The sequence below is a fragment of the Chiloscyllium punctatum genome, chromosome 1 (genome assembly GCF_047496795.1).
Source record: "Chiloscyllium punctatum isolate Juve2018m chromosome 1, sChiPun1.3, whole genome shotgun sequence".
NCBI lineage: Eukaryota > Metazoa > Chordata > Chondrichthyes > Orectolobiformes > Hemiscylliidae > Chiloscyllium > Chiloscyllium punctatum.
The window spans coordinates 92,195,333-92,209,165 of NC_092739.1; the positions used below are offsets into that span (position 1 = coordinate 92,195,333).

Below are 13,833 nucleotides of genomic sequence, written 5' to 3' on the forward strand. Positions count from 1 at the left end.
TCATTAAGCGCTTCTCCTATGTCCTCAGATTCCACACACAACTTCCTACTACTGTCTTTGATTGGCCCTAATCTTACTCTAGGTAAAAACAATAACTGCAGATGCTGAAAACCAAATACTGGATTAGTGGTGCTGGAAGAGCACATCAGTTCAGGCAGCATCCAAGGAGCAGCAAAATCGACGTTTCGGGCAAAAGCCCTTCATCAGGAAGGGCTTTTGCCCGAAACGTCGATTTCGCTGCTCCTTGGATGCTGCCTGAACTGCTGTGCTCTTCCAGCACCACTAATCCAGTACCTAATCTTACTCTAGTCATTCTTTTGGTTCTGATATATCTACAGACGTTGGGTCTCTTGAAGAGCACAAGGGTGGATAAGTCCCCAGGGCCTGATGCTATCTACCCCAGGTTATTGAGAGAGGAAAGAGGAAAAAAAAGATTGCTGGGGCCTTGACCAAGATGTTTGTATCCTTACTAGCCACTGGAGAGGTCACAAAGGACTGGTGAGTAGCGAATGTTATTCCTCTGTTCAAGAAGGGAAATAGGGTTAATTCAAGGAACTACAGACCAGTAGCTATCAGAGAGAATTCTTAGAGATAGGATTTACACAGATTTGGAAAAGCATGGCCTAATTAGGGACAGTCAGCATGACTTTGTGCAGGGCAGGTCATGTCTTATTACCTTGATTCAATTTTTGAGGAGGTAACAAAGGAGATCAATGAGGGTAAAGCAGCGGATGGTGTTGACATAGATTTTAGTAAGGCTCGCAACAAGGTCCCTCATGGTAAGTTCACCCAAAAAATTAAGATGCATGGGATCCACATGGATTCAGAATTGACTTGCCAATAGAAGAAGAAAGTGAGGACCGCAGTTGCTCGAGTTCAGAATCAAAGTGTGGTGCTGGAAAAGCACAGCCAGTCAGGCAGCATCCGAGGAGCAGGAGAATAGACGTTTTGAGCATAAGCTTTTCATCAGGAATGTGTTGGGGCCCAAGGGGGCTGAGAGATAAATGGGAGGGGGAGTGGGGCTGGGATTGCAATAGGTCGATGAGGGTGGGGGTGCTGGTGATAGGTCAGACCAGATAGGTGGGAAGGAAGATGGACAGGTAGGACAGTTCAAGAGGGCAGTGCAGAGTTGGAGGCTTGAACCTGGGACAAGTTTGGGGGAGGGGAGGTGAGGAAACTGGTGAAATCGACATTGATACAGTGTGGTTGGAGGGTCCCAAGGCAGAAGATGAGGTGTTCTTCCTCCAGGCTTTGGGTGGCTAGGATTTGGCAGTGGAAGAGGCCCAGGAATTGCATGTCCTTGGCAGAGTGGGAGGGGAAGTTGAAGTGTTTGGCCACAGATGATGGGGTTGTTTAGTGCGTGTGTCCTGGAGATGTTCTCTGAAACATTCCACGGGTTGACGTCCTGTCTCCCCAATGTAGAGGAGACCACACCTGGAGTACACCTCCTCCCATGATGCCTCCTGTAAAAACAACATCCCTTCCTCTCAATTCTTCCGCCTCTGCCGCATCTACTCCCAGGAGGACTATTTCCACCATAGAACATCCTAGATGGCCTCCTTCTTCAAAGACTGCAATTTCCCCTCCCACATGGTCATCGATGCCTTCCAGCACAACTCCTCCACTTCTGCCTTTGAACACCACCCCTCCAACCACAACAAGGACAGAACTCTCCTGGTCCTCACCTTCCTTCCCACCATGTAACACATCATCCTCTGGATGTAACGCATCATCCTCTGCCACCTACAAACAGACCCTATCACCAGAGATATATTTCCCTCCCCACCCCTATCTGCATTTTGCAGAGACCACTCCCTCTGCGACTCCCTTGTTAGGTCCATGCCCCACAACAACCTACCCTCCGTCCCTGGCACCTTTCCTTTCCCCACAAGAGGTGTGAAACCTGCGCCCACACTTCCCCTCTCACCTCCATCCAAGGCCCCAAAGGATCCTTCCACATCAGACAGAAATTTTCCAGCACTTCCACACATGCAATCTATTGTGTCCATTGTTCTTAAAGTGGTCTCCTCTACATTGGGGAGACAGGACACGAACTTGCAGAAAGTTTCAGAGAACATTTCTGGGACACACGCACAAAACAATTCCACCACCTTAGGCTGAACAGTTCAACTCCCGCTCCCATCCCCCCCAAGGACATGCAAGTCCTGGGCCTCCTCCATCACCAACTTCTAGCCACCCAACGCCTGGGAGGAAGAATGCCTCATCTTCCACCTTGGGATCAATGTGGATTTCACCAGTTTCCTCATTTCCCCTGTCCCAGCCTTATCCCAGATCCAACTCGGCACAGCTCTCTTGAACTGTCCTACCTGTCCATCTTCCTTCTCATCTATCCGCTCTACCCTCCATTCCGACCTATCACCATCACCCTCCACCTACCTATCGCATTCCCAGTTACGTTCCCCCCAGCCCCACCCTCTTCTCATTTTTGCCCATAGAAGGCAGAGGTTAGTGGTGGAAGGTTGATTTTCATGTTGGAGATCCGTGACTAGTGGTGTTCCGCAGCATAAAGATCAGTTGCAGACACAGACGGAGAAACGGTAAATGGAGTTTAATTCAGCTGAGCGAGAGGCGCTTTGGAAGATGAAAAGTTAAAAGGAAAGGTATACAGCTAATGGCAGGAACCATGAACAGCATTAATGTACAGAGGGATCTTGGAGTTCAAGTCCATCGTTCCCTGAAAGTGGCCACACAAGTAGATAAGAAGGCATATGGCATGCTTGCTTTTATTGATTGATTGGTGAACTGAGTACATTAGTCAGAATGTCATGTTGCAGATTAGGCCATACTTATTATATTGTGGGTGAGAGGGGAAAGACATAAAAGAGACCTAAGGGGCAACTTTTTCACACAGAGGGTGGTACGTGTATGGAATGAGCTGCCAGAGAAAGTGGTGGAGGCTGGTACAATTGCAACATTTAAGAGACATTTGGACAGATACATGAACAGGAAGGGTTTGGAGGGATATGGGCTGGGTGTTAGCAGGTGGGACTAGATTGGGGTGGGATATCTGGTTGGCATGGACAGGTTGGACCATGCTGTACATCTCTATGACTCTATAATTCTGGTCACCACACTACAGGAAGGATTTGGAGGCTTCGGAGAGGAGAGACGATCAGAATCTTCTTCCTAGAGTTGAAATGTCCAAAACTAGGGTGCATTTTAGGTGAGAGAGGGGAAAAAGTTCAAAGGAGATGTGAGGCGCAATTTTTTTTTTTTAAACAGAGTGGCAAGGATCTGGAACGTACTGCCAGGGATGGTGGTAGAGGCAGATGAAGGACTTTCAGATAAGCACAGAAATATGCAAGGAATGGAGGGATATGGACCAAGGGCAGGCAGAAGGGATTAATTTAATTTAGCATCATGTTAGGCACAACACCACAGACCAAAGGGCCCATTCCTGTACTGTACTGTTTGGTATTCTATAAAACATAAGTTTATGCCATACCACTATGAGCTCTTGTTTGCTATGTATCAATTTACATTCAACTCCGTATACCATTAATTTTGTAGGTTGCTTGGTCAAACTGCTATCTATTAAAGGACATGCTGGAATGAGACTATGTCAAGCCAGCTTGCAGTAGAGTGGGAAAGCTAGGTCACAAACCGGTGGAGACAATAATTTCCCAGTATTAAGGTCACAAAGCATAAAAATGTAGTTTAATGAGAGTGAAAAACCAATTAACCTTCAGAAATTGATATCATTGTATGAAAATTCTTTTAGAGTTATATTCTCTCAAAATAATTTCATACCTGGAATATCGCTCTGTGCTCTTCTACAACCTGTTCTTCCATTTCCACCATTTGAGACACTGCTTCATGGAAAGTGAATAGCTGAGGTGAAACCTCCTCCTCCTCAAAACACAAGCAATAGGCTGAATCAGCAGGAATGTTTTAAAAACATATTTTACTTTTAATACAGAGAACAAAACTTAAAACCACAAGAGTAGAAGCAGTGCTTTGTCATATGCAATCAATTATAAACAACAATAAGATAGAAATGCAGCTCAAAAATATCTATAGACACACAAGAATATACACATTCTCCTTAGATCCGGCAAAGTTAAAAGGAAAGATTTGATAGTGATATTTGAAATTGTGGATATTTTTGATAAAAATACATACAAATCAACTACTTCCAGTGGTAGGAATAACAACCAGAGAACCGATTGACAAAGAATGAAAGGTAATATTTGGAAACGTCTTTCTATATCTTCGTGATCGGAATATACTGCTTAATTGATAAAGTGATGGTGAAAGAAGATGTAAGCAGTTTTAATGCTAAATTTCACAAATCAGTTAGATAACAGCAATAACGTAAAAGACTAATAATGGAAAGAATGGGAAATTCAACTAAGTGGACAGTTTTCAAAGAGCCGACACAGATATAATTTACTAAATGGCATTCTTCTAATGATGAGTGATAGTAAAGCCAAATCAGTAAGGAGAGAGCACATGTGGAATGAGATACAGACCGAGGGAATTTGGAGCACAGAGGGGAAGAGGTGCTTTTTGCTTTGGTTTTGATTTATGGTTTGTAAGGACTGTATTCTGTAATAATGAGGACCAGGCAATAAGGGCCCCAAAGGGCATTTGGTATTATTTGATATCAAACCTCTTCCAAATTTATTTGAAGGGTTTAGCAACAAAGCTCAAAGTCACTCTCCCTGCTCTGTGGAAAGCAGGAACATTTGCAATACCTAAGGCCACAATGTGAGTGTCATCTCCAGCTTCAATTCCTGAAAGCTTGGGTTTTAGAGATGGAGTGGCAGCTGGGACACTGCAAAAGTACAAAGTATTGTGGCTCGCACGTACACAGAGGTGATCACACAACAGGCTAAGACTCCACAAGCAGGATGGGAGTGAGTAACCACGACGCACAGCAAGATGACCAGGCAGGTAGTAAAGGAGTCTCCTGTGGCAATTCCCCTATAAAACACATATACCACTTCAGATACTATTAGGGCGGGGGGGTGGCATCTCCAGGGAAAGCAGCAACAGCCACATTTGTTGCATCACAGTTAGGTCTTCTGCACAGGAGAGAATAAAAGTATGGAAATGTAATACTTATGGGGTATTTAATTGGAATGGAAATAGATAGGCATTTCTGTGACTGTTAACAGGATCCCAGGATGGTATATTTACTAAATGGCATTCTTCTAATGATGAGTGATAGTAAAGCCAAATCAGTAAGGAGAGAGCACATGTGGAATGAGATACAGACGGAGGGAATTTGGCTGTGTGGAGTTTGCACGTTCTCCCCGTGTCTGCGTGGGTTTCCTCCGGGTGCTCCGGTTTCCTCCCACAGTCCAAAGATGTGCAGGCCAGGTGAATTGGCCATGCTAAGTTGCCCGTAGTGTTAGGTAAGGGGTCGATGTAGATGTAGGGGTATGGGTGGGTACGCTTCGGCGGGGCGGTGTGGACTTGTTGGGCCGAAGGGCCTGTTTCCACACTGTAAGTAATCTAATCTAATATTGCCTCCCTGGTGCAGGGCCAATGATAGCTCTCTGATCATCTCTGGGACATCCTGGGAGGTGAACAGCTAGTGGTTATGGTACACATTAATTTGCATAATAAAAGAGGAATTAGGGATAGATTTCTGGACCAATACGTTGAAGAACCAACTAACGAACAAGCCATCTGAGATTGAGTACTGTGTAATGAGAAATGTAGAACTGGCAATCTAGTTACATGAGCACCTTGGAAATGACCATAAATTGACAAATTCTTCATTAGGATAAAGAGTAATGCAGTTGATTGAAACTAGGTCCTTGGAATCTAAATAGAGGAATCTTCAATTGTATGAAATGCAAGTTGGCGATGATGGATTGCAGAATGTTATTTGAAGAGATGACAGTGAAAAGGTGATAGCAAACATTTAAAGAGCACAAGGGTGAATAGCAACAATTGTTCATTCTTGTCTGACACAAAAGTAAGTTAGGAAAGGTGGCCAAACCATGGCTTATAAGAAAAATTAGAGACAGTATTAGGTACAAAGCACACAAATTGGCCAGAAAGAAAACAGATTGGGAGCAGTTTAGAATTCAGTAAAGAAGGGTCGATTAAAAAGGGAAAACACAGAGTACAAGAGTAAGCTTGCGGAAAACATGAAAACTGCCTATAAAAGTTTATTTGGTTATGTGGAGGTGCACAAACTATTTGCATGTTTGAAAACTGCTACATTTTGAGCTCAACTACACATCATCTCAGTCACCAGGGGTTTTGGTGGGGGAGTGGAGATGTTGCTGATTTCTACTGCCAACTAAGTAAAGAATAGTAAAGTACCTTCTAATCCTGTTAAAATGGATATTAATCTATATCCTGAATGTCCAATTACATGCCCTCATACTTTCTTTCTCTAAATGTATGTGCACAGAAGAAGAATTTTACTGATATTAACAAGAAACTATGCTAGATTTTTGCTCTTGCCCAAAGCAATTTTAATATAGAAAATTATTTCTCAAATTATGCTTTGAGATTCGCTAAAGAACTGGCTGAATTCTCATTGACGGAGGTGGTATTAATCACAGTAATTCTACGTGGAGGTAGGTTTCTAGTGAACTCCCATGGGGCTTATTTTAGAACTATTGCTGCATTCTTTTCTATTTATAATAATGATCCAAAGAACTGCCTGCAAGCTCATGTTGACCTTTGTTATGAAGATGTGGGTGTACTGTACCTTTTAAGTTAAAAGCTAGCAGAACTACCTGACAGCACCAAGTGTTCTGAACCAGATATAGTGTAACCTTTTAGTCCAGCAGCTAGTGTAGCTAGTTGCCTGGAGACAAAAACAAATTTGAATTAGGCCAATCAGTTTAAATTATAGACCAAAAAGAACCAAACTCCAATCAAATTTGAATCGAGTATATTGACAATTAAAAGCCAATGACACTATCCGATGCTTTAGGGATATAAGACCAGGAAAAATTAAACAGTTAGGAGAGAACTGCCAAAAGACCAACAGATGTAGGCTGCTAGTCAGAACTCTGAGAGGTGTCTGTCCAGAGAAGGAGTTTACACAGAGAAAACATCAACACCAACCTGGAGAGCAAATCTACTCAGGAAGATATAAAGAGAAGATTTGATCGCTGGCTGGTTTTGAAATTTGAATTTTTCAGAAATCTTAATTGAAGGTGTTATCAGACTAGTATTATTGAAGGGAAAGTAAAAGATAGATTAGAGGTAAATAGTTGTTAGTTAATTATTCTCGGTAATACTTTAAGAAATAAAGTTGTTAATTTTTACTTTAAATGGTTTTGGCCTCTTGAATTTTCACAGATTACTACACGGACTAAATCTTTTCTGTCTTGCTGCTTTAAATCAAGCAGGAGGGTTTACCCTGTGAAGTAACAGTTTGGAGGTTCATGTCGAGATTTGAACTGGTTTAGATAGATTTGAATAGATTTAGGGGTACGAAAAATCAGGTTAGTGTCCTCGATCTCTAAATAAAATATAGGTGAGGCAATTTGTTTAATTTCGGTGACATGTGGTTGACTAAAAGTGAGAAAAATGGCTCTTAAAATTGCTGACGAGGTTCTGGGATTTGAAGATAATTCTCAAACTTGCTAAGAAAGTTGTGAAGGAAAGAAAAAGGCCATACTTATAGAATTAGCAAATGAAGTTAGATTTGGGTTTAACCAAGGACAGAAGTAAAGCTCAAATTGTAAGAGAGTTACTCAAACACTCAGGTGTATCAAAGAAACAGACAAGTGCAGTAGAAGTAGAAAAACTTAAATTACAATTGAGGAAAATGGAGTTAGAAGATAACCAATGAGAGAGGAATAAAAACGAGAGAAGATTCTTAGCTGAGCAAAGAGAGAAAGAAGAAAGGGAGAGAGAAAGAAAGAGAATTTGAACTTGAGAAGCTGTGACTTAGCAAAATCTAGTTAATAGAAGAATGGAGATAAAAAGAGAATATATTGATATATACAAATATGTCAAAACTCTGCCACAGTTTGATGAGAAAGATGTTGAAGGCTTCTTTATTTCATTTGTAAAATTGGCTAAGGAGATGGAGTGGTCCAAGGATTTATGGGTAATGCTGATTCAGACTAAACTGGCAGGCAGAGCTAGTGAGGTATTGGCACACTGTCAGATGAGGTGTCAAGAGATTATGTAGAGGTTAAACAGGCTATTTTCAGTGCTTATGAATTGTTATCAGAAGCATATAGACAGCAGATCAGAAACAAAAAAGGAACCAAGAGAGACTTACGTTGAGTTTCAAAGAATTAAACATAGCCATTTTGATAGACAGGAAGTTTGAGGCTCTACAAGAGATTATTCTGCTAGAGGAGGTTAAAAACTCACTTCTGGAGATGGTATGAATTCACATGGAGGAACAGAAATTTCAGGAAGTGAGAAGGATAGCAGAATTAGCAGATGAATACACGTTAGTGCATAAGATACATTGGTTAGGCCACAGTTGGAATATTGCATGCAATTCTGGTCTCCTTCCTATCGGAAAGATGTTGTGAAACTTGAAAGGGTTCAGAAAAGATTTACAAGGATGTTGCCAGGGTTGGAGGATCTGAGCTACAGGGAGAGGCTGAACAGGCTGGGTCTGTTTTCCCTGGAGCTTCGGAGGCTGAGGGGAAACCTTATAGAGGTTTACAAAATTATGATGGGCATGGATAGGATAAATAGGCAAAGTCTTTTCCCTGGGGGTCAGCGAGTCCAGAACTAGAGGGCATAGGTTTAGGGTGAGAGAGGAAGATATAAAAGAAACCCATGGGGCAACTTTTTCACGCAGAGGGTGGTACGTGTATGGAATGAGCTGCCCAAGGATGTGGTGGAGGCTGGTACAATTGCAACATTTAAGAGGCATTTGGATGGGTATATGAATAGGAAGGGTTTGGAGGGATATGGGCTGGGTGCTGGCAGGTGGGACTAGATTGGGTTGGGATATCTGGTCGGCATGGACAGGTTGGACCTAAGGGTCTGTTTCCATGCTGTACATCTCTATGACTCTATGACAAGCTTCAAGCCAGAATTTTGTCCTGTTAGGGAGAAAAATTGGGAGAAGGGGGAGATCCTACACTAGGAAAGAATGAATAGAACACTGGTAAGAATTTACCACCTGTTAAAGAAGCCCAAGAGGATGAAAAGGAGGTGAGAGGCCTCAGGTGATTTTAACTGAAATGGAGTGGGACACAGAAAATTACAGTGCCGGTTGTTTCAGAAAGGCACTGAGAAAAGGTGTTTTCACTGCCAGACGGTGGGACACGTAAAGTCACAGTCCTAGTCGTTAAAGAAAGGCGTTGTGGAAAAAGAGGTGGTAAAAGAAGCTAAGCCTGTGGAATTAGTGAAGGTAGTAAAGGAGACTCCAAGAAGAGCCGAGGAGCTGCAGGAGACTACACAGCCTAGGCAGTGGTTGGGCATCAAGTTAGTACCTGATCTCTACTAAGAATTTGCCTCTGTGGGTAAAGTTTACTCAGAAAGAAAGAACAGGAGGAGAAGGACACAAAGTTACAATTTTGAGAGATACAGGATCTAACTGGTCGCTGATAGTAATGGATGAGCGAATATGCACTCTTTCTGATCTGTTACCAGACAGTGTGGTAATTTGTGGAATAGAATGACAGAATTTAGTGTTTCACTATGTAAGACCAGGTTGGACAGCCAACTCAAGAATGGGGAAGTTACAGTGGGAGTGATTGACAGAATGTCAGTTCCAGGAATTCAGTTTGTTCTTGGGATTGATTTGGTAGTGGAGAAGCTCAAGGAAGACCAAGAAACGGGGGAGTCAAAACAGAAATATCCTCGTATTTCCCCAGACTGTGTAGTAACCAGAGCTCCTGATCATAATTCACAACACAAAGCAAGGAGAAAGATGAAGAAATTGAGGTTCAGTTAGTGGATACCCTGTTTGATGTAATGGAGAGGGTCAGACAGAAGTGTTTAGTCCTGAAAGGCTGACAGACTTGCAACAGCAAGACATAACAATAACAGAGACGCATGAGGATGCATACTCTGAAAAGGAGACAGAATATTCCGAGGGTTATTATCTGAAGGATAGAATCCTAAGACAGAAATGGAGACCACAGCAGGTTAGTGCAGAAGAGAAATGGGCCGAAGTGCTCCAAACTGTTGGTAACATACAGACAGGAGGTGTTATGGGTAGCACATGAACTACCTACAGGAGATCACCTAGGGGTGCCGGTCTTATACCGCCAAAGCATCAGATTGTGTCATTGGCTTTTAATAGTCAATATACTCAATTCAAACTTGATTGAAGATTGGTATTTTTAGGGGTATAATTTAAACTGATTGGCCTAATTCAAATTTGTTTTTGTCTCCAGGCAACCAGCTACACCATCTGCTGGACTAAAAAGGTTACATAATTTCTGGTTCAGAACACTTGCTAGATTTTAATTTTCTTAAAAGGTACAGTACATCCACATTTTCATAACACTTTGCATGAAATGGAGTCATAGAGATGTATAGCATGGAAGCAGACCCTTCGGTCCAACCTGTCCATGCCGACCAGATATCCCAACCCAATCTAGTCCCACCTGCCAGCACCCAGCCCATATCCCTCCAAACCCTTCCTATTCATATTCCAATCCAAATGCCTCTTAAATGTTGCAATTATACCAGCTTCCACCACATCCTCTGGCAGCTCATTCTATACATGTACCACCCTCTGCGTGGAAAAGTTGTCCCTTAGGTCTCTTTTATATCTTTCCCTTCTCATCCTAAACCTATGGCCTCTAGTTCTGGACTCCCCAACCCCAGGGAAAAGACTTTGCCTATTTACCCTATCCATGCCCCTCAATTTTATAAAACCTCTATAAAGTCACCCCTCAGCCTCCTTAGCTCCAGGGAAAACAGCCCCAGCCTGTTCACCCTCTTCCTGTAGCTCAGATCCTCCAACCCTGGCAACATCCTTGTAAATCTTTTCTGAACCCTTTCAAGTTTCACAACATCCTTCCAAAAGGAAGGAGATCAGAATTCACGCTATACTCCAACAGTGGCCTAACCACTGTCCTGTACAGCCGCAACATGACCTCCTAACTCCTGTACTCAATATTCTGAGCAATAAAGGAAAGCATACCAAATGCCTTCTTCACTGTCCTATCTACCTGCAATTCCACTTTCAAGGAGCTATGAACCTGCACTCCAAGGTCTGTTTGTTAAGCAACACTCCCAAGGACCTTACCATTAAGTGCACAAGTCCTGCTAAGATATGCTTTACCAAAATATAGCACCTCGCATTAATCTGAATTAAACGCCATCTGCCACTTCTCAGCCCATTTGCCCATCTGGTCCAGATCCTGTTGTAATCTGAGGTAACCCTCTTTGCTGTCCACTACACTTCCAATTTTGGTGACATCTGCAAACTTACTAACTGTACCTCTTATGCTCGCATCCAAATCATTTATGTAAATGACAAAAAGTAGAGGACCCAGCACCGATCCTTGTGGCACTCCACTGGTCACAGACCTCCAGTCTGAAAAACAACCCTCCACCACCACCCTCTGTCTTCTACCTTTGAGCCAGTTCTGTATCCAATGTTAAATGTTAAAACTGGAGACAAAACAAAAACATTTTCTCAGATGGATGGACAAAGATTGTGCCACATTTACCAAGTGACCTTTAAATTTAAAAGTATGCACATAGCTCTGGCTTAATGTGTATGCCATCCAACCATACAATGATAATCCACATGATCTAAAATGGCCACACAATGGGAAAACCTAAGCAATTCTTTTTAAAGCTTTGAAGCATGTAAAATGTAGACATTTCTACCAGAAAATGAAGACACTGAAGTGGGTGACATTCCTCCAAATGCAAAGTGTATTTCCACAAAAAACAATTATGATGAAAGGAAAGTTGTAACCGACATTTTAATCATACTTTTACTAACGTCTTGGAATAGCAGAGGTGACAGATTATAAAGTACATTTAAACAAAGAGCTGTTTAAAAATGATGTTGAAACAGGTTGCATTTTTAAAGTTAAATAAATGGTCTTTACTCCCAGAGGGTGAGACTTAGATCATCAAAACTAATAGTACGGATTTTTTTTAAAAACTGGATAAAAGTTGTGTGAAAATATAAAATCACATATATGCAATTATATTTTACAGATCGCCACTATTACTGAGTATCTGTTCTCAACCAAACATTTAAAATTATGAGAACAATTTAGACAGAGTACTAAAGAGTAGTTGAGAGCAAACGTTTCGCAATACTAAGCGTATGCTTAGACATTACTTAAAATCAATCAAAAAGACTCACATTTTGTTCACAGAGGAGTTTCAGGTCATCTCGTTGGGGAGAGCTACCAAGTCCCCACTGAGCTTCTAAAGCATCGAGCTGATTTGGTACAAGTATATTAGCCCGTCCTTCTCCTGGACCATTTTGATCCACAATTAACTCTTTCACTCTGGCATATTTTTGGGGAAGGAGAAATAAAATATATCATGATGACAGGTGCACTTTTAAGGATAATTTCTCCAGTTAGATTTAGACTTCAATCTTACTGCCATAATAGACTGAACTTGTAGATTTATAATAAGATTCACATAAAATTGGCATATTCAAGTAATAAAACGTGTACCAAAAATAAAACATATAGCTTTGGTTTAGCAAAATATCAATAACCAGTTATTGAACTTGTGCATGCTTTGCAAAAAATTAATACTGCAGAATATTATCTAGAAGATACCTCAGCTAAGAACCTCTTACGGTGAATGAAGGTTAACTTTTACATACAAATATAAACCTTCATGATACCATGGGAAGTAAAGGAAAACTATCCGAGTACTACTTCAGAAAAGACCTTTACTTTGTCTCTCCCTATCATTGAATCTTGATTAACTGCCACTAATTTTGGACACCATCACAGAGCCTTCCTTTGACTGGAAAGAAGGTGATATTTTCATCACTCTCAGTTTCACACACTGCTGAAAACTATTACCCTTCTCCCACACAGAGAAGAAACCAGGTCAAACTACCACCTGTGTTGTGGTAACCATATTCTCAAGCTAGGCATCCAGTTCCACGATGAATGAAAGCAACCATGTTCTACAACAAATTTCTATTGAGTGCCAGTCAATTCCTCATTGTTCAGAGTAAAACCAAAAGACAAGACCTGTCCATTGGGCCAAAATAAACAAAACTACACATCCAATGTCATGGTCTGATTCATCTGAACTTGTACAGAGACCGATCTTGGTAGTTCACATTCCAAACGTCAAAGAGGATTTGCAGATATGATAGATCTATAGCAGTACAACTACTTTGGAAAGCATCTTTTATGCTCTTGCTAAGCTAGATCACGGCTGCTGCACACAGTGTTAAAAGGACCAAAAACCTGTAAATTAATGTTTTGGGTCCACTGACCCTCAAGATTAGAACAGAATCACTGGACTTGAAAGATTAATTCAGTTTCCTCTTCACAGATGCTGCAGACCTGCTGAGTTTCTCCAGTATTTTCTGCTTTTGTTTCAGATTTCCAACATCTGCTGTTCTTTGGTTTTAAACTAATACAGGGAGCTGAATTTTATATCCTTGCGGATGATGGGAAAAAACAAATGAAGGGCTTCACTCCATTATATATGTAAGGGAGATGAGGAAGGGGCATTGTATTTCTGCAAAGCTCCAGATTCTTAAGAATAAAATAAAGGAGCTGGTCTTTCGATGTAAAGTTTGAAAGGATAGGACTTTTGACTTCTCAAACAGCTGAATTCAATCTCTCATGACAAAACTTCAAACAACTCACTAACTGAATGCTACCTGAACCTATCAAGGCAAGTCATTTTAGAATGCCAGACCATAAAGAGGAAGTGGTACAAGACAAGTGTGATGTCACA

At 41.5% G+C, this 13,833-nt stretch overlaps 1 protein-coding gene across 3 annotated transcripts in view; it reads right to left on the bottom strand.

Annotated features, from left to right (window-relative positions):
* The window catches only part of kif2a (kinesin family member 2a), a 147,918-nt gene that overhangs the window by 12,157 nt on the left and 121,928 nt on the right, over positions 1 to 13,833 (bottom strand). For 2 of the 3 annotated variants that reach the window (XM_072571007.1, XM_072570989.1), the window contains 2 exons: positions 12,257 to 12,404; positions 3,772 to 3,873 (listed from right to left, as the gene is read on the bottom strand). In XM_072571007.1, coding sequence (XP_072427108.1) covers positions 3,772 to 3,873; positions 12,257 to 12,404 — 250 coding nt within the window. The remainder of the gene's footprint in view (positions 1 to 3,771; positions 3,874 to 12,256; positions 12,405 to 13,833) is intronic. The other variant, XM_072570998.1, reaches the window with a different exon arrangement.